The sequence below is a fragment of the Leucoraja erinacea genome, chromosome 4 (genome assembly GCF_028641065.1).
Source record: "Leucoraja erinacea ecotype New England chromosome 4, Leri_hhj_1, whole genome shotgun sequence".
NCBI lineage: Eukaryota > Metazoa > Chordata > Chondrichthyes > Rajiformes > Rajidae > Leucoraja > Leucoraja erinaceus.
The window spans coordinates 55,394,082-55,419,612 of NC_073380.1; the positions used below are offsets into that span (position 1 = coordinate 55,394,082).

The following is a 25,531-nucleotide window of genomic DNA, read 5'->3' on the forward strand; positions in this document are numbered from 1 at the left end:
AGAAATCAGAGATAAGGAGGATTTCAGGTTTGGATCAGAGGTGGTGATCAGCCATGATCTGTGGAATGGCATTGCAGGCACAGATGGCTCATGGACCTAATTTCTATGTTTCTATGTCATTGGGTACTTTTAAAGCGAAGATTGACAGATTCCTGATTAGTAAGGGTGACAAAAGATGTGGGGAGTTGTCAGGAGAATGGGGTTGAATGGAAAAAATAGATCAGCCATGATTGAATGGCGGAGTAGGCTGGGTGGGTTGAATGGCCCAATTCTGCTCCCATGACATGTGAACATAATGGGCCGATTTGAATCTTGCCTCTTTCTAGGGGCAATTGCAATGATTCTCCACAGAGATGCAAAAAAAGCTATCAGAAGGATAGCAGAAAAGACGCGCAGTGCAAGGACTCCGCATTTCACTGTACCTCGGTACACGTGACAATAATAAACCTAAACCTATGTTCCATGAATATAGCAAGAAGTCCCAGTCTTATATTTGCTTCTACCACACAAATGATTCGAGACAAAGTGCAGGAGTAACTCAGCGGGTCAGACAGCATCTCTGAAGAACTAGGATAGGGTACGTTTCGGGTCGGGACCCTTCTTCACTGATAATGGTTGTGGGTGGTGGTGGGGGGGCAAAAAAAGTGCAAGCGAGGAGGGGCAGGAAAAACCAAGCAAATGATAGTACAGTAATGTGACTCCTCTCCTGAGGAATCAGTTAAGAGTCAACTCAAATCATTAGACATAGGAGCAGAATTAGGGGTGGTGCGGTGGTTAAGTAGCTGTCTTATAACGCCAGAGGCGCGGGTTCGATCCAGACTACGGGTGCTGTCTGTACGGAGTTTGAACATTCTCCATGTGACTTTGTGGGTTTTCTGTGGGTGCTCCAGTTTCCTCTCATATTCCAAAGATGTACAGGGTTGCAGTTTAATTGGCCACTGAACATTGTAAATTGTCCCTAGTGTGTAGAATAGTGCTAGTGTATGGGGCGATCGTGGTCGGCATGGACTCGGTGGGCCCGCAGGACCTGTTTCAACGCTGTCTAAGCCTTTCGGTCCATCGAGCCTGCTCTGCCATTTGATCATGGATGAGCTATTTATCTCTCTCATCCACATTTTGTCTTCTTCCCATAATCTTTGACACCTTTACTAGTCAAGAATCGGTCAACCTCCATTTTTAAAATACCCAATGACTTGGCCTCAGCCACTGTCTGCGGCGATGAATTCCACAGATTCACCACCTTCTGACTAAAGTAATTCCTCCTCATTTCCATTCTCCGCTCCAATCACCAAGCCTTAGAATGCCACAAAGCAAGGCCAAGTTAATGGGTCCTTGATGGTCAAGTACTAGTCACGGTTTCATGATGTTATCCCTTCATGAAAGAGCTTTTGCAGACATTAATACAGTATATCAGAGGACCAGACTCTTCAGCCCACAATGTCTGTGCCAAACACGATTCCATGTTAAACTAATCACATCTGCCTGCACATGATCCATATCGCTCCATTTCCTGCATATCAATAGACCATAGACAATAGGTGCAGGAGTAGGCCATTCGGCCCTTCAAGCCAGCACCGCCATGCATTATGATCATGGCTGATCATCCACAATCAGTACCCCTTTCCTGCCTTCTCCCCATATCTCTTGACTCCGCTCCACATATCCATGTGCCTTTCAAAAAGCCTCTTAGATGTCAGCATTGTATCTGCCTCCATCACCACACCTGACAGTGCGCTCCAGGCACTCTGTGTAAAATAAAACTTGCCTCACACATCCCCTTTAACTTTTGTCCCTGTCACCTTGTAGCCATGCACTCTAGTCTTTGCCATTTTCCACCTGGGGGAGAGGTTCTAATTGTCTACTCTACGTATTGGTGGAGTGACGCATGCCAGATGAGTGACGATATGCATGTCTCATCTAAAGGACATTAGTTTCTGCCACAGTTTGGCAGACACCATGGAAGTTTCATGGTTATCCGATCAAATGTTACTTTTATATGGTAGTTCCAGATTTATTTGATTACTGGAATTTAAATTCCACAGTAATCATGGTGGGATTTGAACTCATGCCTCTCAGTCAATGGTCCAGAACTCTAGATGTAAGTAAGTCCAGTAACTTAGCTGTCACGACACTGCTCCAAAGGTACAATTGGCTTTTAAGTCTTTCCTTGGGACGTGCTGAAATCCTGAACTCTCTATTCCCATTGCCAATCTATGGTTTGGAGCTTGGAGTTGTTTGGAATCTCAATTTTCGGTTTATTCCCAGAAAGAGGAAACTTGTAAAACTGTGACCTCGAAAATAAATATCCCTTGCTAAAATGATCCTGGAGAGTTGCTTGATTACGCTCACTTATACAGAAAACAGTCCAACTTCATGTCAGAGTAAACACTGTTATATAACAGATGGCTGTATGCATAATGCAAACGGCTTTCAGAAAGAAAAAGACCAGCAAACTGTCTCAGTTGTCAGGCTTAATCATTCCTTCCCTTGTGATTTTTGGGAAATCTATTCCACCCCACCAGCCCCTCCACGTTCATGTGGAAAAATGTTGGCAGGATTATGAGATTAGAGCAGCAACGATCCAACTTCTTTTTGATTTTTGTTTTCCCCAAGTGAGACAAAGCCAAGTTGTGTGCGGTTTGGACCTTGTTGAAAAAGTGATGCTTCCTCCCTCTCTCCCTCTGGGGGTTGCGGCAAATCAACAGCAAACCCACCCCTCCTCACCCCAGTCACGTCAAGTACCGAGGCCACGCCAGCAAGTGGATTTTCTCGGTGGGGAGTTTGTTCTTGTCCACAACTGGATAAGATCACAGTGAAAGGCCTGGATAGAATGGATGTGGAGAGGATGTTTCCACTAGTGGGAGAGACAAGGACCAGAGGCCACAGCATCAGAATATTCTTCAGGCAACTGAACCGTCCTCTCATCAGCTAGGGTGTGGTCCAGACCTCCCATCTATCTCATTGAAGACCTTTGGCTTGATTTTAATCAGACTTTATTGGGCTTCAGTGTTATATCTTTGGACTAAATGTTGTACTACCTATCTTGTATCAGTACACTGTGGACGGCTTGATCGTACTCTTGTATAGTCTTTTGTCAAACTGGATAGCTTGCAAACAAAAGCTTTTCACAGTATTGTCAGTAAACGTGACAATAATAAACTAAACCAAACCAAACTAAACCCTATAACTGTCTTTGTTTTTGCACTAATATTGTTTTTTTTATATATTCAACTTTTTTGTTTGTTTATTATGTTATCTGTTAAGTACTGTGTTTACAGACCTGTTATACTGCTGCAAGTAAGAATTTCATTGATCTGTTTCAGAAAATACGACAATGAAACACTCTTGACTTTTCGCTCTGGAAGATTATCCTGATCGAAGTATCTAATTATAACCAGCATTTACACCCACCCCATACACTAGCTCTATCTTACACACCAGGGACAATTTACAATTTTACCAAAGACAATTAACCTACATGTCATTGGAATGTGGGAGGAATCAGGAGCACCCAGAGAAAACACACATGGTCAGAGGGAGAACGAACAAACTCCTTACAGACAGCACCCATGATCAAGATCGAACCCGGGTGTCAGGCGCTTTAAGGCAGCAACTCAACAGCTGCGCCACTGTGCTGCCCCTGAATTGCCATCAGCCCCTGCTGATGCTGGTTTATACCAAAGATTATTGTTACCCACAATCTGAAGAAGGGTTCCGACCAAAATGTCACCGATTCATTTTCTTCAGGAATGTTGCCTGGCCAGCTGAGTTACTCCAGCATTTTGTGTCTTTAACAGACTGTGCCTGTTTCAAGCCTGCTTATTATGGATCTGGGACACAGTCCTAAGAGAGAAAATTATCACCGAATGCTCAGTGTGTGGGCTGTTCGGTTGGGATTTGGTTCGATGTCAAGAATGATGCGAGTTAGTTGGAATATCACGGACTGAATGGGTATTTCATTCCACAGGGATTCAAACATATTAACAAATAAATCAAGAGTAGGAACAGACCACGGCCCATTGAGCCTGCTTCAACGTTTAGTTTAGTTTAGAGATACAGCATGGAAACAGGCCCTTCGGTGCACCGAGTCTGCCCCGACCAGCGATCCCTGTGCACACATGGATACTAGGGGAAAAGATTTAATAGGAATCTGAGGGGTAACTTTTTCACACAAAGGATGGTGGGTGTATGGAACAAGCTTGCCACATGAGGTAGTTGAGGCTGGGACTATCCCAACGTTTAAGAAACAGTTAGACAGGTACATGGATAGGACAGGTTTGGAGGGATGTGGACCAAGCACAGGTAGGTGGGACTAGTGTAGCTGGGACATGTTGGCCGGTGTGGGCAAGTTGGGCCGAAGGGGCATGTTTCCACACTGTATCACTCTATGACCAACGTTATGTTGCACACATGAACCCCTACTCACACAATGGACAATTTACAATGTTACCTACATAGGTTTAAGGTAATAGAGGAAAGGTTTAATAGGAACGTGAGGGGCAACCTTTAAACACAAAGAGGGTGGTGGGTATATGGAACAAGCCAGCAGAGAAAGTGGTTGAGCAGGTAAAATAACAACATTTAAAAGACATTTGGACAGGTACATGGAGAAGAGTTTAGAGGGATATGGACTAAACATGGAAAAATGGGACTAGCTTAGATAGAAACATAGAAACATAGAAATTAGGTGCAGGAGTAGGCCATTTGGCCCTTCGAGCCTGCACCGCCATTTAATATGATCATGGCTGATCATCCAACTCAGTATCCCGTACCTGCCTTCTCTCCATACCCTCTGATCCCCTTGGCCACAAGGGCCACATCTAACTCCCTCTTCAATATAGCCAATGAACTGGCCTCAACTACCCTCTGTGGCAGAGAGTTCCAGAGATTCACCACTCCCTGTGTGAAAAAAGTTCTCCTCATCTCGGTTTTAAAGGATTTCCCCCTTATCCTTAAGCTGTGACCCCTTGTCCTGGACTTCCCCAACATCGGGAACAATCTTCCTGCATCTAGCCTGTCCAACCCCTTAAGAATTTGGTAAGTTTCTATAAGATCCCCTCTCAATCTCCTAAATTCTAGAGAGTATTTAGGGGGGCATCTTGGTCGGCACGGCCATGTTGGGCTGAAGGGCCTGTTTCCATGCTGCATGATTCTATGAAGATATTGAACCTTTATCTGGGTAATAAATACTTGCGGGAGGCGTGATGGTGCGGCGGTAGAGGTGCTGCCTTACAGTGCCAGAGACCCGGATTCGATCCTGACTACGGGTGCTGTCTGTACGGAGTTTGTACGTTCTCCCTGTGAACTGCATGGGATTTCTCTGGGAGCTCCGGTTTCCTCCCACACTCCAAAGACGTACAGATTTGTAGGATCTATTGGCTTTGGTCAAATTGTCAATTGTCCCTAGTGTGTAGGAGAAAGCTCGTGTATGGGGATCGCTGGTCGGCGCGGACTAAGTGAGCCAAAGAACCTGTTTCCACGCTGAATCTCTGAACTAAACTAAACTAAACTTCCTTATTTTTTAAAATTCTCTTTCTCAGGATACGTGTTGTCCATTAACGATGTGTTTGATACCCAACTGCGGCGTGCCTGCATTGGTGAACTTATGTGTGGAGTCACTCCAGTGAAGCCAGAGAAAACATTGACTTCAATTATCGTTTGCAAACAGGGATGTCATCTTTCATTCGCAAGAATTGCAACACTATTTTACTTCAAGACCAACCGTGAGTGTTTATGGAATGGTCTTTGTTTTAGTGACAAAACTGTTGTGAAATATTATGGAGACAGCAAATAAAATACAAATACAGATACAGAAGCAAATAAAAATACAGGTTTATGGGATTAAAAATTAGGTGCATAGGGACTTCACTCTGGCAGCGCTGAATGTTTGGAATTCCGGGTTCGATCCTGACTATGGGTGCTGTCTGTGTACTCTGGTTTCCTCCAGCACTCTAACGACATGCAGTTTGTAGGTTAATTAGCCCTCTGTAAATTGCCCCGAGTATGAAGCAAAAGTGGGATAACATAGGACAAGTGTACGTACGGGTGATTGATGGTGGGAGTGGACTTGTTGGGCTGGTGGACCTGTTTCCACATTGTTTCACTAAAACAAACCAAACCAAACCTACCTACCCCCTGCTATACTATCCTCAAGGCTAGCAGATGGATAGGAACCATCAGCAGCTTCACCTCCAAGTCACGCACTTGGAGATAGAGCACTGGTCCTTCACTGTAGATAGAAACAAAGCGCTGGAGTAACTCAGTGAGTGAGACGGCATTTCTGAAGTAAAAGGATGGGTGACATTTCAGGTTGGGATCCTTCGTCAAAAGTTTTTACCGTCACTGGGTCGAAATCTTGGAACTCCCTCCCCAACACAACATGGCCAGCAGTCATTCAAGAAGGCAGCTTACCACCACCTTTCTCAAGTGCAATGAAAGATGGGCAATAAAAGCTGGCTTTGCCAACGACACTCATATCCTAAACAATTAAGAAAAAGTTTTGTTCTCATTCATCTTCAATATCAAATTTTTCGGTTCAAAGCTTAATTGAATATAATTTCCAGTAATCTATTTTTAATATCAAATTAACCATCAAGCAAAAGGGAACATGTCCTAATACCAACAGAAGATTTTCCCTCTATTTTCTTGCTGAGATATTAATTTAATTTTCTCAATAGGTTCTTGACATATTTTACTTAATGTCAAGTACTTAATGAATCTCCTTTGAAAACTGGTGATAGTGATAGTGATAGTGCAATTAATGCAGCAGATGGTTTAAGAGAGATGGGCTGAAAATCAGTGCGCACAACATTTATGGGGCAGGCACTTTAATAATCGACTCGGTTAGTATCAATTCAGCTTCTTCAGACAGTAACTTCATGATGTGCTGGTACAATTTCACCTTTTATACCTATGATCCATAATACAAGTATGTTCATTCAAATTTGCAAGTATGGACAAAGACCCCAAATTCATTCTGTATACAGTAAACCCTCGTTATTACAGACTTCTTTATAATAGATTTTGATGTTTTTTTCATAGGAGCAGAAGAAGTAGGTCATTCGGCCCATCGGGTCTACTCCGCTATTCAATCATTGTTGATTTATCTTTCCCCCTCAACCCCATTCTCCTGCTTTCTCCCCATAACCATTGACGCCCTTGCTAATCAAGAATCTGTCAATTTCCACCTTAACAATACCCAATCATATGGCCTCCACAGCTGTCAAGTGTCAATGAATTCCACAGATTCACCACCCAATGACTAAATAAATTCCTCATCTCCTTTCTAAAGGTATGTCATATTATTCTGGGGCTATGCCTTCTTGTCCTAGACTCCCATGAGTGGAAACATCCTCTCCACATTCACTGTATCCAGGCCTTTCACTGTTTGTTAAATTTCAATGAGGTCCCCTAAACTCCAGTGAGTACAGGCCTAGTGCTGTCTGTCTTGCATCGGAAGGGACAGCCTCAGAATAAAAGGACGTACCTTTAGAAAGGAGATGAGAAGGAATTTCTTTAGCAACAGGGTGGTGAATCTGTGGAATTCATTGCCACAGACGGCTGTGGAGGCCAAGTCATTGGGTATTTTTAAAGCAGAGATTGACAGGTACTTGATTAGTAAGGGAGTCACGGGTTATGGGGAGAAGGCAGGAGAATGAAGTTGGGACAGAAAGATAGATCAGCCATGATCGAATGGCGGAGCAGCCTTGATGGACCGTAGGACCTAATTCTGTTCACAGAGTCATACAGTGTGGATGCAGGTCCTTCAGCCCAACTTGCCCACTCCGGTCAACATGTCCCATTTACACTAGTCCCACCTGCCTGCTGCCTATATCCCTCTAAACCCATCCTATCCATGTACCTGTCTAAATGTTTATTAAACATTGCAATAGTATGTGCCTCAACTACTTATTTCCTATGAACTTATGCTCTGTTTCAGTTCCCCTCTCGTCCCGGACCCCACCAAGCCAAGGATGTCCACTCCGGTACGGGACTCCCTGTCCTCGGGCGAGGATATGGGTGACGGGGAGATCAGCATCAACGTGGGGGGTTTGAAGAGGAAGCTGAGCCGGTGGGTGTTGGCGCGGTTCCCGGACACCAGGCTTGGCCAGCTGCCCAGGTGCCACTCGGCCGAGTCCATCCTCCGGCTGTGCGACGATTACGACGAGGAGTTGAAGGAGTTCTACTTCGACAGGAACCCGGCCCTCTTCCCCCTGGTGCTCAACTCCTACCACACGGGGAGGCTGAGGGTGACCGGCAAGCCGTGCATCTTTCGGCAGGAGATGGAATACTGGGGCATGGAGGAGTTCCTCCTCGACCCGCCGTGCCAGGGACGGGCGCCAGGGACCGACCAGGATGACGTAGATGAGACGGCGAGCACGAGACGAGGCAGCACCACCTCCTCCCTCAACGAGGTGCTCACCTTTTACCAGGACGCCTCCAAGTACGACAGCCAGATCTTTGGCAGCTGCCGCAGGCGACTATGGCTGATGTTCGAGAACCCTGGCTACAACATCGTAAGCAGGATCTACAGTGTCCTCTCCATCATCATGGTCTTGGGGTCCATAGCCACCATGTGCCTGAACAGCATGGACGAGTTTCAGCTGGTGGACGGGGAGGGCGAGAGACGGGACGACCCCCGTTTTGAGATGGTGGAACAACTCTGCATGGCCTGGTTCACCCTGGAGCTCTTGTCCAGGTTCCTGGTGTCTCCTGGGCCCCTCCACTTCTTCAGCCGCCCTCTCAACCTGATCGACCTGATGTCCGTATCCCCGTTCTATCTGACGCTGCTGGTAAACCTGGTGGTGGACATCAGCCCCGCTCTGCCCAACCTCGGGCGCATGGTGCAGGTCCTCCGGCTGATGAGGATCTTCCGCATCCTGAAGCTGGCCCGGCACTCGACGGGCTTCCCATCACCCTCATCTTCAACAAGTTCTCCCACTTCTACCGGCGGCAGAAGAACCTCGAGAGCGCCATGAGGAACTGCGAGTTTGACGAGGGCCTGGCCGAACTGCCCTTGCTCAACCTCCGTGACTTCTATGCGGACACATGGAATGCGGTTCAGAACACGTGGAGCCCGACCAGTCATCACATTTGGGGCGGCACGGCACGGCGGTGGAGTTGCTGCCTCACGGCACCAGGGACCAATGTTTGATCCAGGCTCACTGGGTCCGCGCCGACCAGCAAACACCCCGTACACTAGCACTATCCTACACACTAGGGACAATTTACAATTTTACTGACGCCAATTAACCTACAAACCTGCACCTCTTTGGGATGTGGGAGGAAAAAATCAGAGCACCCAGATGAAACCCACGCGGTCACGGGGAGAACTACAAACTCCATATAGCCAGCACCCGTAGACAGGATCGAACCCAGATCCCCGGCGCTGCAAGCGCAGACAAACCACCACTGGTCCTTCCCCTTCCACTCGAGTGTCCCATCCACGCCCGGGGGTCGGTCGGAGACTTCCGGACCAACGGGACACCGGCCCCCAGCCAGCACGGAGAAGCACCAACCCCAGCTCACCTCCGCCTCTCCTGCCCGGCCAACCGACAGCCCCGGACCGACGACACCAGCGGTCCCCAGGCCCACAGCCATAGCCACCATGAGAAGAAGCGCCAACTCCAGCCCAACCCTGCTCCAACTCCAGAAGAAGATGGGCTGCTACGGCGACAAGTGCCAATTCGCCAATGGCCTGGCTGAGCTGCGCTCCCTCAGCCGACACTCCAAGTACAGGACGGAGCCGTGCTGCACCTTGTACACCGCCGGCTTCTGCCCTTACGGTACCCGCTGCCACTTCATCTACAACCCCGAGGTGGAGCGAGGGCCCGGCCTCGCCTGCACCAGAACACCAGCCTGGACTCGGCCTCCTGTGGCCCGGCGCTCGACTGTGCCGTGCTGCGGGACGGCCTTCAGCCCCGACCTGGAGTTGAAGCTGGCCCCGACTCTGGGCTTGGGGCTGGGCAAAGGAGGGAGGGGGAGGAGGTTGCTGCTGCCGCCAGCACCACCATCACCAGCAGCTCCAGCCGGCGCCCGGCCTGCCGAAGGCCAGCAGGAGCCCATCCGCGGACTCTCTCTCCGACCAGGACCACTCCAGCAGCAGCGGCTCCGAGTCGCCCGTCTTCAAGCAGGGCCGGCGGCTGCCCATCTTCAGCAAGTCAAGAGTGTTTTATTGTCAAATGTCTCATGTGTGACAATGAAATTCTTACTTGCTGCAGCACAACAGAATATGGGAATATGTAAACATAGTACATAATGGGGGAAGAGGAAAAAAAAGAAAAAGTTCAAAAAATAAAAAATAGTGCAATAATAATATAGGCTTTTGCAGTTCAGAGCTCAGAGCTTATTCGTTGTAAAGTTTAATAGCCTGATGGCTGTGGGGAAGAAGATGTTCCTGAACCTGGACGTTACAGTCTTCAGGCTCCTGCACCTTCTTCCTGATTGCAGTGGTGAGATAAGTGTGTGGCCAGGATGGTGTAGGACCTTGATGAATTTGGCTGCCTTTTTGAGGCAGCGACTACGATAGATCCCTTCGATAGTGGGAAGGTCAAAGCCGGTGATAGACTGGCCAGTGGCCACAACTTTATGTAGTCTTTTCCGCTCCTGGATGTTCAATTTGCCGAACCAGGCCACAATGCAACCAGTCAGAATGCGCTCTACCGTGCACCTGTAGAAGTTTAGGAGAATCCTCTTTGACATGCCGAATCTCCGTAATCTTCTTACGAAGTACAATCGCTGACGTGCCTTCTTTACAATTGCATCGGTGTGCTGGGTCCAGGAAAGATCTTCTGTTATATGCACGCCCAGGAATTTGAAGTTATTGACCCTCTCCACCATTGTCCCATTGATATGGACAGATTGTGGGTCCCCATTCTTCCCCTACTAAAGTCCACAATCAGTTCCTTGGTCTTACTGATGTTGAGAGCCAGGTTATTGTGCTGACACCATTTGGTCAGTCGGTCTGGATCTCGGTGTTGGACTGAGGGGAGGGGGTTGGAGTTGGAGGGCTGCTGGCCAACCTGGCGGGAAGGCAGAGCCGAGCTAGATCCAGCGGCTGCAGCGCTGGCTGCAAGTCCGGGGCCTCCCTGCCAGCCCAGGGTCACCCCCAACACCTCCTGACAGGGACGGGACACCCAGGAGGGGACGGGGACGGCCCAGCAGCAACATAACAGCGCCCGCAGCGCTGGAGAGCCAGGCCTGACCACGACGCAGCGCCACCGTTGCCCAGACTGTTTATTGCAAGTGACCTATGACCTGGGCATGGAATACCAAACTCGTTTATTCCACAGATTCATCGCACTCTGCCTAAAGAAATTCCTCCTCATCTCCTTTTATTCTGAGGCTATGTCCTCTGGTCCTAGACTCTCCCACTAGTGGAAACAACCTCTCCACATCCACTCTATCCAGGCCCTTCACTATTCTGTAAGTTTCAAGTCTTGACCCGAAACACCCCCTATTCCTTTTCTCCAGCGATGCTGCCTGACCTGCTGAGTTACTCCAGCATTCTGTGTCTATCTTCAGTGTTAATCTTCCAGCATGTACAGTTCCTTCCTACCTAGAGAATTACAAAAACTGGCCTTTGCATCAACAGCAGCCAATACCTTGTTTTGTTCTTAATTTGATACAACCTGCACTGGAACTAGTAATTACTAGTCTATTTACTTTTGAAATCCTGTTTTCATTATATTGTATTTAAATGTTTAAAAGTACAGGAGATCAAACCGCATAAGGTTTTATAAACTGTTGCCCAGAGAATAATAGAATGTATAATTAGGAACATGTTAAAATGTACTTCATTGTGGGATGAAAAACATTTTATGTGCACTGAAGTGGTAACAAATTAGAATCGTCCAGTCTATAAACTACTCAGCTATAGTCATCCAAGTTTCCACATGGCTTATCCATGCTGAAGCTCTGGCGAGAAGCCTCCCGAATGTGGAAAGAGCTCAAGTATAAATCAAGCAGATTTTGCTGCTGGAGCCACGACATGGAAAAAGGACCTCACCCAACGTTTGATCAGTATCATGAAACATGATTCGATGGTTTGTGAAACAAAATAATAAAGTTAATGTGTAGGATGGAACTGCAGATGCCGGTGTACACCGAAGATAGATACAAAATGCTGGAGTAACTCAGCGGGTCAAGCAACATCTCTGGAGGAAGGGATAGGTGACTTTTCGGGTCGAGACCCTTCTTTCAGATAAAGTTAAAGCGCAGAGGGGAGGATGCAGCTACATACTACAGGACTGCACAGACATAGAACGTAGAATGGTACAACACAAGAACAGGCCCTTCGGCCCACAATGTCTGTGTCAAAATGCGCACCAGTAGAGTTGCTCCATTACAGCTCTAGAGACCCGGGTTTGATCCTGACTACGGGTGCTGTGTGTACGGAGTTTGTACGTTCCCCCTGTGACTGCGTGGGTTTTCTCTGGGTGGCCATGTTTCCTCCCACACTCCAAAGACGTACCGGTTTGGAGGTTAATCGGCTTGGTATAATTGTAAATTGGCCATAGTGTGTGTAGGATAGTGTAAGTGTGCAGGGACTGCAAGTGCGGTCTCTGTAGAGACAACACTTGTAGTCAGGATCAAACCCGGGTCCCTGGCGCTGCAAGGCAGCGACTCTACCGCTGCGCCGCCCCAATGGTGCAAGATAATTTGTTGCAAGTTAATTTGTACACAGTCACGTCCAATTGCATTGGCCTTGTTTTGAGCTAAAGTATTGGCAAACTTATTTGTTTCTAATTGTGACAAAAAAATGTGTTTTCAAATTAATATTAATGTGCATGCATTATACATGTGGTCTTCCCCTGTCTTGTAACTACCCAGGATTTGAACTTCCTTCTTCTTCTCCTCCATCTTTGGCAACGGAATGGTACCATTTGGCGCCGCCGTTTCGGCACCGCTGTTTTGGCGCCTCCGTTTTGGAGGCGCCGATCTTTTGCCATTTTAATATATTTACTCCAAAAAGTCCAATCCCCTAGGATTAAGAATGTCTTTATTCCAAGTCTTCGTTCCACACTGTATCTTTGTTGATTGCGAACAAATGGACCAGGAAGTGCCTGATGGGGTTGTTGGGTGGACAGTTTGTAAGTGGTCCACTCCCTCCACTGTCCCCCACTTTGATTGGTCATGGATCAGGGTTCCCAGTGGTCAGTGATGATGTTGCATTACCTCAAAGAGGATCAAGAACATCCTCAGTGCACTCGGTAATCGTGTCCAGTGACAGAACACGGAGAATTGTTTTGGAGTACAGTTCTGAACCGTTTGTGTTAAAGTACAATGTTCTAGTGCTCTGTAAAAATGCCCTTACTGTCAACATGTATATCTGCGCTCAATTGTATTTGAATGTAAAGGAAATAACTTGTTTGCCGTTAAACAATCAAAGAAGGGTTTTTTTTGAAGCAGTGTTTAACCTGCTGAATGAGGCAGACAAATTCTTGAAAAATTTTCAGTGTTGATTTTTGTTCAGTTGTTTGATATTTGGTGAGAATGTAAAATGATGAACCTTTGCATGCCAAAATATGAACTTTAAATTGCATGATCGTTTCTGCACATGCCACGGACCCCTGCTGTGAACGTTAAACCAGAAATGTCTGGACTATTTACTTCTTGGAACAGCTGGCTATGTCTTCACCAAAAGGTAGAGAAAATCACTATCGCAGGAATCAGAATGAAGAATACAATCACGGAAATCTTAATGTGGCATACATTTCTGCTGTGCAATTTTAATTAAGCCCTGCTACTGGGAATTATAACTTTGTGTAAAACGTATCAGTGGTTTTAATAAAAATGAGACGTACATTTCATATATATATATATATTGTGGTTCATTTACTTTAGCTTTTACAAACTAAAGAAATTAAAATATTTTGCATGCATGGAGCACAGCAGTGGAGAGAGATGGCTGGAAGAAAGTTAGAAATATGGAAGTCTACAGAATCTGAGTGCACTCAGCTATTTCATTCATATTCCTGCCTTCATTCAGTTCTGTTGCAATGTCTTCTTCATTTCACATTCTTGATCAGTGACAGTGGCACAGTTAGTAGAACTGTTGCCTCACAGCACCAGAGGCCCGGTTTGATCCTGACCTGGGGTGATGTCTGTGTGGAGTCTGCATGTTCTCCCTGTGACCTTTGAAACCTCTGACTGAACAAAACTGCATGCAATACTAAAATGCGCCCAATCAAAATTTGATACTGCAGCAGAGGCAATTTGCAACAGCTTATTAACTTACCCACTCAATTAACTTATCTCACTTTCACAGACATTTGGAAAGTAATAACATTGAAATACATAGTCATAGTTATACAGCATGGAAAATGGCCCTTTGGCCCAACTGGTCCAACCCAACAAAGATGCCTACCAGTGTTAGGCAACTTAGATGACTTTAAACTTCAGAGGTACAGGATGGAAACAGGCCCTTCGGCCCACTGAGTCCGCGCCGACCAACAATCACCCTGTACACTAGCACTAACCTACACACCAGGGACAATTTACAATTTGGAAGAAGCCAATTAATCTACAAACGTGCACGTCGTTGAGGTGTGGGGGGAAACTGAAGCACCCTGAGAAAACCGATGTGGTGCTGTAAGGCAGGGACTCTACCACTGTGTCACTGTGCTGCCTCTTAAAATCATCAGAACCCACTCCAAAACAACCAAATACATTTAAGTTGACTCAATTAATTCAGAACACAGAAATTACCCCAAAACGTAACTCTATTTTGCTCTGCTGTTCCTCTCCATCAGAATAAGTAGAGCCGTTGAACCCACGCCACATCTAACCTGGCCCAGGTTCAGCAGAGGCTCATGCTTCACTGCCTAAATCCACGAGGAAATTCAGAACTTCTGTGTTTACATATATTTTCATTAGTCTCGAGCTTCCTGACAGTTATGGAAGTAATTGCAGGCCAACTATTTGGTTGTTCAGTAGCAACTAAGACATCTTTCACTGTGTAAAACATAAACAGGGGGAAAAACATTCACCTGCGCTGATGTGTATGTTCCACTCGTGGCTGTAATTTCCAAAACACGGCTGTGTGAGGTATCATTCCTCCAGGGCTTCTCTACTCCCCAGATGTAACTTTGGCAAGCAGTTTGCAGAAATCATGAAGAAAGGGGAAGTAAAACAGAAAAGAAGACCTACATTGTTATTGAGATAAACACAGAAACGCTGGAAGCAGATTTCAGATTTCCAGCATCTATAGATTTTTGAGTTTGATTTGCTTTGTTGCTGGTCAGTAATTGTGGGTGTATTCAATAGTAAATCAAGGGTGACCATGGCAAAGCTGGAGATAATTTCTCAGTCAAAAGTATTTTGGGAAGGTAGTGTAGCTTAAAACCCCTTGTCTAAGGGAATTCTCCTTTTAATAAGTGACTGCAAAGGTAGTTAGAGTCATAGTTATACAGTGTGGAAACTGGTCCTTCCAGCCTAACTTTTCCACACTGACCAACATGTCCCATCTATACTAGTCCCACCTGCCAGCGTTCGATCCATAACCCTCTAAACCTGTCCTATCCATGTACCCGTCTAAATGTTTCTAAACGTTGTGATAGTACTTGCTTCAACTACCTCCTCCGACAGCTCGAACCATACACCCACCACCCTTTCTGTGAGCAGGTTACTCCTCAGGTTCGTATTAAATCTTTTCCCCCCCCCTCACTTTAAACCTATGTCCTCTGGTTCTCGATTCCCCTATGCTGGTGGCCTTGCCGAGGCAGTGTGAAGTGTAGATGCTATCCAGACAAATCATACCATTCATGACCATATCGGTTGATGCAAAAGAGAAAATAAACAGAATGCAGAATGCAGTCTTACAGCTACAGTTTAAAAAAAATACACAACGAGGTAAACTGGAAGATCGGGAAGTCATCCGAGAGTTGATACGAGAGGTCCATTCAAGAGTATTGTAACGGTGGGGAAGAAGCTGTTTTTGAATCTGATGGTACATGTTTCCAAGCCTTTGCATCTTCTGCGTATTGTGGGTGGTCTTTGATTATGTTGGCTGATGAGAGAGAGCGAAATATAGATGGAATCAATGAGTTGGGGAGAAAGAATTGAGCAACAGGTTGGGCTACATCCACAACTCTCTGCAATTTCTTGTAGTCTTGGGCAAACCATTTGCCATAACAAGCTGTGATGCATCGAGGTTGGATGCTTTCTATGTACATCTGTAGAAATTGGTAAAATTATTTGAGACATGCCAAATTCCCTTGGCCTACTGAGGAGGTGATTAAAGTTAATAAGTCGTAGGAGCAGAAGTCGGCCATTCCATCATTCAGTCATAGGTGCTCAATCTTTCCCTCCAACCATTCTCCTGCCTTCTCCCCATAAACCCTGACATCCTTACAAATCAAGTATCTGCCAATCTCCGCCTCAAAGATACCGAATAACTTGGCCTCCACAGCTGTCTGTGCAATGAATTCGTCAGATTCTCTAGCTTCTGACTAAAAAAATCTTCTCATCTCATCTACTTTCTAAAGGTACGTCATTTTATTCTGAGGCTATGCCCTCTGGTCCCGGACTCTCCCACCTCTCCACATTTCATTGAAAAGGAGATGAGGAGGAATTTCTTTAGTCAGAAGGTGGTGAATCTGTTCCCCCTCCCGATGCTCTAAACTCCAGCGAGTGCAGGTCCAGTGCCATCAAACGCTCATCATATATTAACCCAGTCATCCCCAGGGATCGTTCTCGTAAAACTCCTCTGGACCCTCTCCAACACCAGCACATCTTACCTCAGATAAGGGGCCTTGTTGGGCATCGTGCTTTCTTAGCTATAGCATCAATATGGTCAATAATGCAATGATATTTGAGAAATGACATTATTAGGAGGATGCAATGAGTCTGCAAAGATATATAGATAGGCTGCCCTCTAGTCCTGGCAACATCCTTGTTAATTTTCTCTGCACATTATCCAGCTTGACAACATCTTTCCTATAACATGGTGACCAAAACTGTACAATACTCTAAATGTGGCCTCACCAATGTCTTATATAACTGCAACATGACCTCCCAACTTCCCTTGGGCCCACTAAATCCATATTTCTTGTGAATGAAACATAAATAAACCAAAGGAATAGTTAGATCTCAAGCCGGGTGTTGAGCAGCCAGGTTGTTGTCTCTGCGTCAATGTCTGCCAGGCCCTGGGGACCAAACCACCATCCCCATACACTAACACTATCCTACACACCAGGGACAACTCACATTTTTTACCGAAACCAAATTACAAATGTGTACATCTTTGGAGTGTGGGAGGAAACCAGAGCACCCGGGGAAAACCCACGCATCGCAGGGAGAACCTACAAACTCCATACACACAGCACCCATAGTTAGAATCAAACCCAATCTCTGGTGCCGTGAGGCTGCAACTGTACTGCTGCGCCACTCTATTCAGGGTCTGAACAAAGGTTCCCATCCACAACGTCACCTATCCTTTTTTCTCCGGAGATGTTGCCTGACCTGCTCAGTTACTCCAGCACTTTGTGTCTAGCCTCGGAAGATGTTGGTTGTGAACTGTAGCAATTATAAGGGAAAAGGTATTAATTGAGGAAGATGGGAAATCGGAATAAAAATAAAAATTTTAACAAGGAAAATATAAGTATAACAAATTCAAGATTTTGATTTCCATCTGTATCTCATACACTGCAAAGGCAGCGACCAGTAAGTTTCCAAATTATATTCTAACCTGGTACTTGAAACCCAGTTTTGTTCCATGTGGCGTTTGCAAGCATCTGGGTTTATTGAGACAGTCAATAAATTGATACATTTTCTGGCATGGATGTGAACTGGAGCCTCAGAATTCCAAGTTGGCGATTTGAATACATATGCTGTTATTTGGAAAATACTTAAAATATAAACATCAATCACAAAACACCCAAGTGCCTCAGCTATTGACTTTCTTTATTGTGGGATATAGCAGAAGGCACATCATAAAATAAGTTAGTGTTCCATGTTAAGAAAATGAACATATGAAATTTAAAATACATAGATATTCTTGTTGGCATCAACCAGCTATACCCAAAGATGAATATTTTAAATAATCCAACACAAAGTCAAAGAGAGATTGACAGCATCATTGATAAATACACTTACCAATTCAAGTCAGTAGGAGTTGCTGAAAAGTGGTGACAATGGGCCATAATTTGTTAATAGCAAGTTCAGTTATAAAATTCTGAATTGTATCCCAGAAACACGCCATCACTGGGAGAAATTAACTCTAAATCGGCAGATGTTGGGACCGGCAACATTTTCCCCTTGTGGACCTCTAAATGCCTGCATTCATTGGAGGTGCTGTCAGATCTGTGTATTTGGAATGCGTTACCTTCCATTATGGTTTGGACTACCAGCTGTTTTAAGTCTGATGAAATCAGAGCAGATAACGTTAACGTTGAGAAGGTATGCATGTGGACAGGAGTGATGCTGCTGCCAGCACAACTCCTGTTTGGTTAAGCTCCTACAAAGCTCCTTTGGGAAGTTTTTACAAAGCTGCCTTAAACAAGCTGGGCGTTCTGCTTAATAAAAGTGCAATGTTTAGCCAAGCATTTATTGAAATCAGGGTATTTTAGACTAGTCTTCAATGTATAACTGACAACTTTAACACTTCTCAGTTTTCTAAAGGATAAAATAATTAGATGGAATGTAGGGCACAAAAATGTCCATCAGCCGAAACGGTAGTTACATTCTATGCAACCCCTTAGCACCTTACTTCAATAGCATGTCCTACCATGTTTTTTTGCCACATCAGCTTTACTTTAAAACAAAGAATCTCTGATGATGCCAAATTATTAAACACTGCAATACGCAATGGTAATCACTCAATTGTTCATGAATGCTGCCTCCCTAACTCTAATGGTCCTGCCATGGTAATGCTTATATTTAAAAGCCTCACAAATCCATGGGGTCATTATTATTGGTGTTATTATTTTAAGAAAAGCAGAATATTTGCGAAACATTTTATTTAAAAGTATACTCTTAAAAAATATCTAAATCAACACCCACCACTGCAGCCCAATCAGATGGGCAGAGCACTAAACACAAATAGCTGGAGGAACTCAGTGGGTCAGGCAGCATCAATGGAGGGAATGGACAGTCGACATTTCGGGTCAGGACCCTTCTTCAGACCGAAGGAGAGTCCTGACCCAGAACATCATCTGTGCGTTCCCTCCACAAATACTGCCTGCCCATTCAGTTCCTCTAGCACTTTTGTTCAAGATTCAGTGGTGTTCTGGGTCTCCATAGCCCTATTTAAATACAGTTTTGAATAAAATAGAAAACATTGCACATATTTTTGATGCAAATAGCGATTGGTAATGGTCTTCACGAGTTGATCTGGAGCAACAGCTTTCAAATCGCCACATGGTGTGGCCCCCGTTGTACTGGAACACTAAAATGACTGACATCTATTATTCCCAGTATTTCGTTAGTAGACCTGCCGCCTCAGAGCGCCAGAGATACGTGTGCTATCTGTGTGGACTTTGCACGTTCTCCGTGTGACTGCATGGGTTTCCTCCACATCCTAAATCCGAACAGGTTTGTAGGTTAATTGGTCTCTGTAAATTTACTCTAATGTGTAGGGAGTGGATGAGAAAGTGGAATAACATGGAACATAGAATGGGTGATCGCTGTTTGGCGTGGACTCGGAGTGCCAAAGGACCTATTTTGAATGCTGTATCTCTAAACTAAACTAAGTAGTAACAAAGAACTACAGATGATGATTTATACCACAAGTAGACACAAAGTGCTGGAGTAACTCAGCGGGTTAGGCAGCATCTTTGGAGAAAACGATAGGTGACATTTGCGGGTCGCTACCCTTCTTCATACACAGACTGGGTCTGGGGTCGTGACCCATCTTCATACACAGACTGGGTCTGGGGTCGCAAGCCAAAATGGCGCCTATCCTTTTTTTCTCCAAAGATGCTGCCTGACCCGTTGAGTTACTCCAGCATTTTGGGTCTATTTTAAACTAAACTAACAGTCTTATGTGTGAAAGATACATCTCCTAGATGCGCTGGGACACATCCTCAGTGATGTGACCTGGGGTCATCGGGTGTTTCGGGTCTCACAACATCAGACACCCTCGCCCAGGCGACCCAGCCGGGGTTGATCAGGCCCTGACTTGCGTCCCAGCAGCAACCGCCCACGGATCAGCCATCTTAATCCAAACCCACCTAGTGGCTTTCTCTGCGGCTTCGCTTGCGGTTTGAATGGCCCTCTTCTTTGCCAGCCCCGTACTGCCCAACTGCTTGAGGACTTTGCAGAGTGAGCGTCCTGCAAAGCCTCTACAGCCCACCTCTATGGGCTCATAGTATGTCTTCCAGCCACTGGCCTGGCACATCTCCACCAGTTCCTGGTACTTTGCACGTTTCCTCTCGTTAGCCTCTTCAATACATTATTCCCAGGGCACTGATCATGTCTAGCTGGAGTGATGTTGCTATGATGTGCTGTGGAAATTTCAGCTGTTTGCCCAGATCGACATGCAGCTGCCAGTCAGTGGCTGTGTGGAGGAGGCCCGTCCTTGTTTTTGGTTGAGGTCGAGACTTCTATCCAGCTTTGACAAAAGTGATTGATTTCTCTGGGGCGTGGTGGTGTTTGCCGTTACCGATGGCAGTGGCTTTGCTCTCAGCAACCACCTTGAGCACCTGGTCATGGCGCCACAGATAGCGACCTTCCCCAAGGGACTTTCGGCAGCTGCTGAGGAGATGTTCTAATGATCCTCTTCCAGAGCAAATTGGGCAGGAAGGTGTCTCGCTATTGCCACAGACGTGGAGGTTTGCTGGGCTTGGTAGGGCATCGTAGACAGTTTGGACAAGGAACCGGACGTGCTGGAGGTCTGCCTGCATGATGTTTGACCAGGTAATCCTGCGCTGCGGTATGCTCTCCCACTTTGTCCACGTTCCCTGCTGCCCGAGCCCCACCGTCCTGCTCACACGCTCTTCCTCCACACCTGCTCGGACCTCTTCCTGGATTACATTGAATTACTCCAGCATTTTGGGTCTATTTTAAACTAAACTAACAGTCTTATGAAACACAGAGCCATATAAATGCGAAAACATCCAGGACTTTATGTGAGCTAAACCTTAACTCGCTTGTAACCCACCTTGGGTTAATCACAGTGAATGATTACTTCTTCCCGAGTGGCTTTTCCTGCTGAGCATGCACTATGGATCCACTGAAGGAAATAGTTCTGTTCTCAAGATGAATTCATAATTGTTCCGACCTTGCCCTATTGCAAGAGAAAGAATTTCGAGCAGCATCACACTTTATCAACTCGTACTGACTTGAAATGTTCACATTAATCAAGTGATTTTTGTTTTTAAAAAGGCACTGAAACTATTCCAATTTGGCAACTTGCTGTGATTCTTGGAATCCAGTTATCATTTAAGTTTCTAGATGGATTTAAGTTTCTAGAGATTTTTAAAGTTTAAACCATAATCTACTTTTAATTACTTGTATAATAAATTACACACACGACAGTATATACATTCCACTTTTCCTTAAACACACATAGAATAATCAATTTTTGGTAGTTAATTCAGTATTGTCCACACCAAGAAACGTATGTAATCCTTTTCTCTCTCGACACACCCTTTTTCTATGAGCATTCTTAACTCCAGTTTGAGTTGAAAGCGCACTGACTATATAGTCAGCTGCCAAATGTAGCGGGTGAAGAATTAATAGTGTTAATATGTTATAAAATGATCAAAGCAAAAACATAACTAAGAAACATCACCATGGTATGCACAGCACCTTGCTGGTGTTACCACTTCACAGTGCATGATGATATAGTGTAGTGCTGCTGCCTCATAGCTCCAGAGATTTGGTTTCATTCCTGTCCTTGAATGCTGTCTGTGTGGAGTTTGCGAGGTCCCCCCCTGACCGAGTGGGTTTGCCTATGTAGGGCATCTGATTTCCTCCCATATCCCAAAGGTATGCTGGTAAGTTAACTGGCTGGTGTAAACTATTCCTTAGTGGAGGTAAGTGGCAATAGAATCAGTGGAGTTCTTGGGCATGTGAGGGAAAATTCCAGGGCTCCAGGAAAATATGGAGGGGGGAAAATTGCTGATGGGACTGCACCGTGGATGAACATGATGGGCTGAATGGTTTATCCTTATTTTAAAAAGGACAGAGTTTGGAATAATTGGGTCAGTTTAAAAATCTTGCTTTTGCACAAAGCCTTCTAATTGCTCATCATCTGTCTTTTGAATAAGCTAATGCATAAAAGTTCATTTGTAACGGCAAACCATTTAAAACCTGCAATATAAAGGATGAATTAGCTAATTCTAGCTAGTTCGCAACCAGTGTCATTTATATTTCTAATTTAGCAAGGTTATGGTTTAGGTTTGTACACAGCACAACATTACAAGACTAAACAGTAGCTGAGGCATATGCATAGCATATGCATGCATAATGTTTCATTTCCAATATTATAAAAAATCCATCAAGTTATGCTGGATTCAACTAGCACATTCAAGTTAAGGTATTACATGATTTTATGTCCTGCACGGACATTGTGGGCCAAAGAGCCTGTTCCTGTCCTGTTCTATGTTCTTATCCACCCATGCCTTCAACTTGTGAGGCTATTTATCTTCTATATCTCTCGTTTCCCTTTCCCCTGACTCTCAATCTGAAGAAGGGTCTCAATCCGAAAGGTCACCTATTCCTTTTCTCCAGAGATGCTGCCTGACCCACTGAGTTACTCCAGCTTTTAGTGTCTATCTGTGGTAGGGGCATTGCACTGGGGATGGCAAATGGCCTACATGAATACAGTGAAAAAAATAAAATATAGACGCACAATAAGCTGTACTTTATTTTTATATCTGCAGTAGTTCTATTTGAGTTTATGTAAACAAGGCCCATCTCTCAGGTGGTACATGGGTGCGACTTAGAATTTTAGGGGGGGGGGGGTAATTTGGGTTTATAAAGGCCTTGTGGGATTGCATTTACAAATGTTACCACTAATCACTAGCGCATCGAAATGTATGAAAATACTCAGCAAGAAAAATTGGCAGTTTTGCTGAAACAGGTTAAACACTGGGTTTGTTCAAGGCATTTACATCACTTGATGTTTCTTTTGTGAACTTACATACAGCTTGCGGCTGTTGTAACAAGGCTCACATAGTTGAACATGAGAACAATAAGTTAAGATACAAGACACTTAGTGTTGACAGCATGATAGAATAGAAGCAAAAATAGAACTGGCGCTTGCTGATACCATTAAATCCTCGTATGCACAATAAAATCAGTATTCACATTAAAATAAATTAACTACACAATCTTTTACAATAGTTATGTCCATTCTTGGAATTTGCTGAACATCTTCATAGACAATGAAGCATTCAGTTTAATCTTGCATAAATCAGTGGTAATCCTCAATTAGATATCAATTTCTGTTGATTAGTTAGTGTTGAAAATTTGAAGCCAAAACCGACTCCAATCAGTGGGTTTGCCAATGCATCAGCTGTGCACACCATAATATTTGAACAGATAGCAACATTGCCTGGCTATAGTAGCAACAACGTGTTGTGATTAACACCCTACTATTGTGAGCAGCAGCCCCTGATTCAATGTGCTTATATAAACAAATTGGTGTGTCATTTTAAGGGCCAGTTGCAAAGGACAATGTGTCTCTGGGCCACTCCTTAAGCATGCAGTGACACGGGATGGTCCATGGCAACACATTATCATCGCACAGGCAATCTTTACCTGGATGGGCCAGGAATCAGACTCATATACTGTGTGGCTCTTTTTTTTGAATAATGCTGCTCAAGGGACTATGCATTTTGTGGTAGGTTTGAGATCCTGAGCTTTCAACATCCTTTCCCTTGGGCACTGAAAGGATGAGGGCAGCAGCAAATGTAATCATTGATGTCTGCCTTTGCTGAGGTGGCTCGCAAGATATTATATGTACAGCGGTACAAGATATCGGTATGGCCACATTTTGAGGGCTGTGTACAGTTCTAGGTGCCCTGCCACAGGAATGCCTATTGGCTGGTTTTTACATGCCAAGGATGGTAGTATTCTGAAACCTGACAGACATCTGATGAAAAACTAAAGCAATGGTTTAAATTAAGTTAAAGCATGTGGACATCACTAGCAAGAAGAGCATTTATTGCCCATCCCCAATTACCTTGAAGCTGGTGATGGATGGGGTGAGGTGCCTATTTAAAATGTTGGAATCGCTTAGGTGGAAGGCACTCTTACTTGTGTTATTGGCTAAAGAGTGTGAGAATTTAAGCCTCATTACAATGAAGGAGTGGCAATACATTTTTAAGTCAGTTTGATATGTGCTGCACCAATTCTAGGCTCATGAATACTGCAATGTTTAATCACACCACCATAGGCAGCTTTGTCGTTTGTTGCTAAAGCCCCCTGGCTCTGGAATTCCTGCGTTCAACCTGCCTCCTTCACTGACTGCCCTTAAGACATCCTTCAGAACCTACCTATTCCTCAAGGTTTTGGGCCTCTGTCCCAATATTTCCTTTTGTACTCAAAAACAAATTGTGGGGGGGGGAAAACATTTCCACGAAGCATCTTGTGATGTTTCGCTACATTAATGGCATTTCAGAATGTCGGTGTTGCCTGACCCCACACAGCATGTTTCAAACCTAATTATGGTTTCCTTGCATGGATTGAAGCTGTGGCAAAACAAAGGTAGCCAGGAAATAAACCATACATTTCCTGTTAAAACTGATTGCTTCATTGACTGCAGGAAAGATTGCAGGTTATAATTAACATTGTTCTACAGTGTTTTATTACTTTTGCTTTAAATGTTCTGGCACTACATCTTAGAGATGATGATATACTACCCTGGATAGTACGTTCAACTAGAAGTTCTGCTGTCTTCGTTTCTTTGCATCCATGGCATCTAGAATAGGCTGTCGCTTAGCCTGATATCTTTGGCGCAGATCCTCAATTTCTCGCTCCATCATTGGATCCAGAGCACTCAACCTCATCTGTAGTTCTTCAAAGCTCAGGTTTTTCAGCTATAAAATAAAGAGACTCATGGTGAAAAACAGCTTCTTCATATTTTCATTTTTACAAAATAATTCGTCCACGTCGTAGACGTCAAATTGTTTTAACTGAAAATGTAGCCACCTGGCAATCAACTAGTTCACAACTTGAAACCCTACAATGTGGAGGCAAAATGATAACTATTTAATTATTCTCCCTTCATCTTTACACCAAAATCCTGGCTTGTCCCCAAACACTTTGACACCATCTTTAAAAGAAAGATGAGAAGGGCCTGAGCAAAACACGTCTTCAGACCCAAAACAACATCTGTCTATTTATGTCGACTGACCTGTTTAGTTTAGTTTAGAGATACAGCGTGGAAACAGGCCTTTCGGCTCACCGAATCCACGCCGACCAGCGATCCCCACACACTAACACTATCCTACACACTCTAGGGATAATTTAAAATTTTACAAAACCAATTAGCCTAAAAACCTGTACACCTTTGGGAGTGTGGGATGAAACCTACATTGCTTTTCTCCCAGAGAAAACCCATGCAGGTCACTGGAAGACGGCA

At 44.8% G+C, this 25,531-nt stretch overlaps 2 protein-coding genes across 2 annotated transcripts in view; one reads left to right on the top strand and one right to left on the bottom strand.

Moving 5' to 3' along the window:
* The window catches only part of LOC129696051 (potassium voltage-gated channel subfamily S member 2-like), a 34,427-nt gene extending 25,273 nt beyond the window's left edge, over nt 1–9,154 (top strand). The window contains 3 exon segments of the mRNA XM_055633457.1: nt 5,541–5,723; nt 7,940–8,905; nt 8,908–9,154. Coding sequence (XP_055489432.1) covers nt 5,671–5,723; nt 7,940–8,905; nt 8,908–9,154 — 1,266 coding nt within the window. The 5' untranslated portion in view covers nt 5,541–5,670.
* Nucleotides 9,155–17,885: 8,731 nt separating this feature from the next.
* Nucleotides 17,886–25,531, bottom strand: part of stk3 (serine/threonine kinase 3 (STE20 homolog, yeast)) — a 252,149-nt gene continuing 244,503 nt past the window's right edge. Inside the window, 1 exon segment of the mRNA XM_055633459.1 lies at nt 17,886–24,986. Within this exon segment, the coding sequence (XP_055489434.1) occupies nt 24,828–24,986 (159 nt within the window). The 3' untranslated portion in view covers nt 17,886–24,827.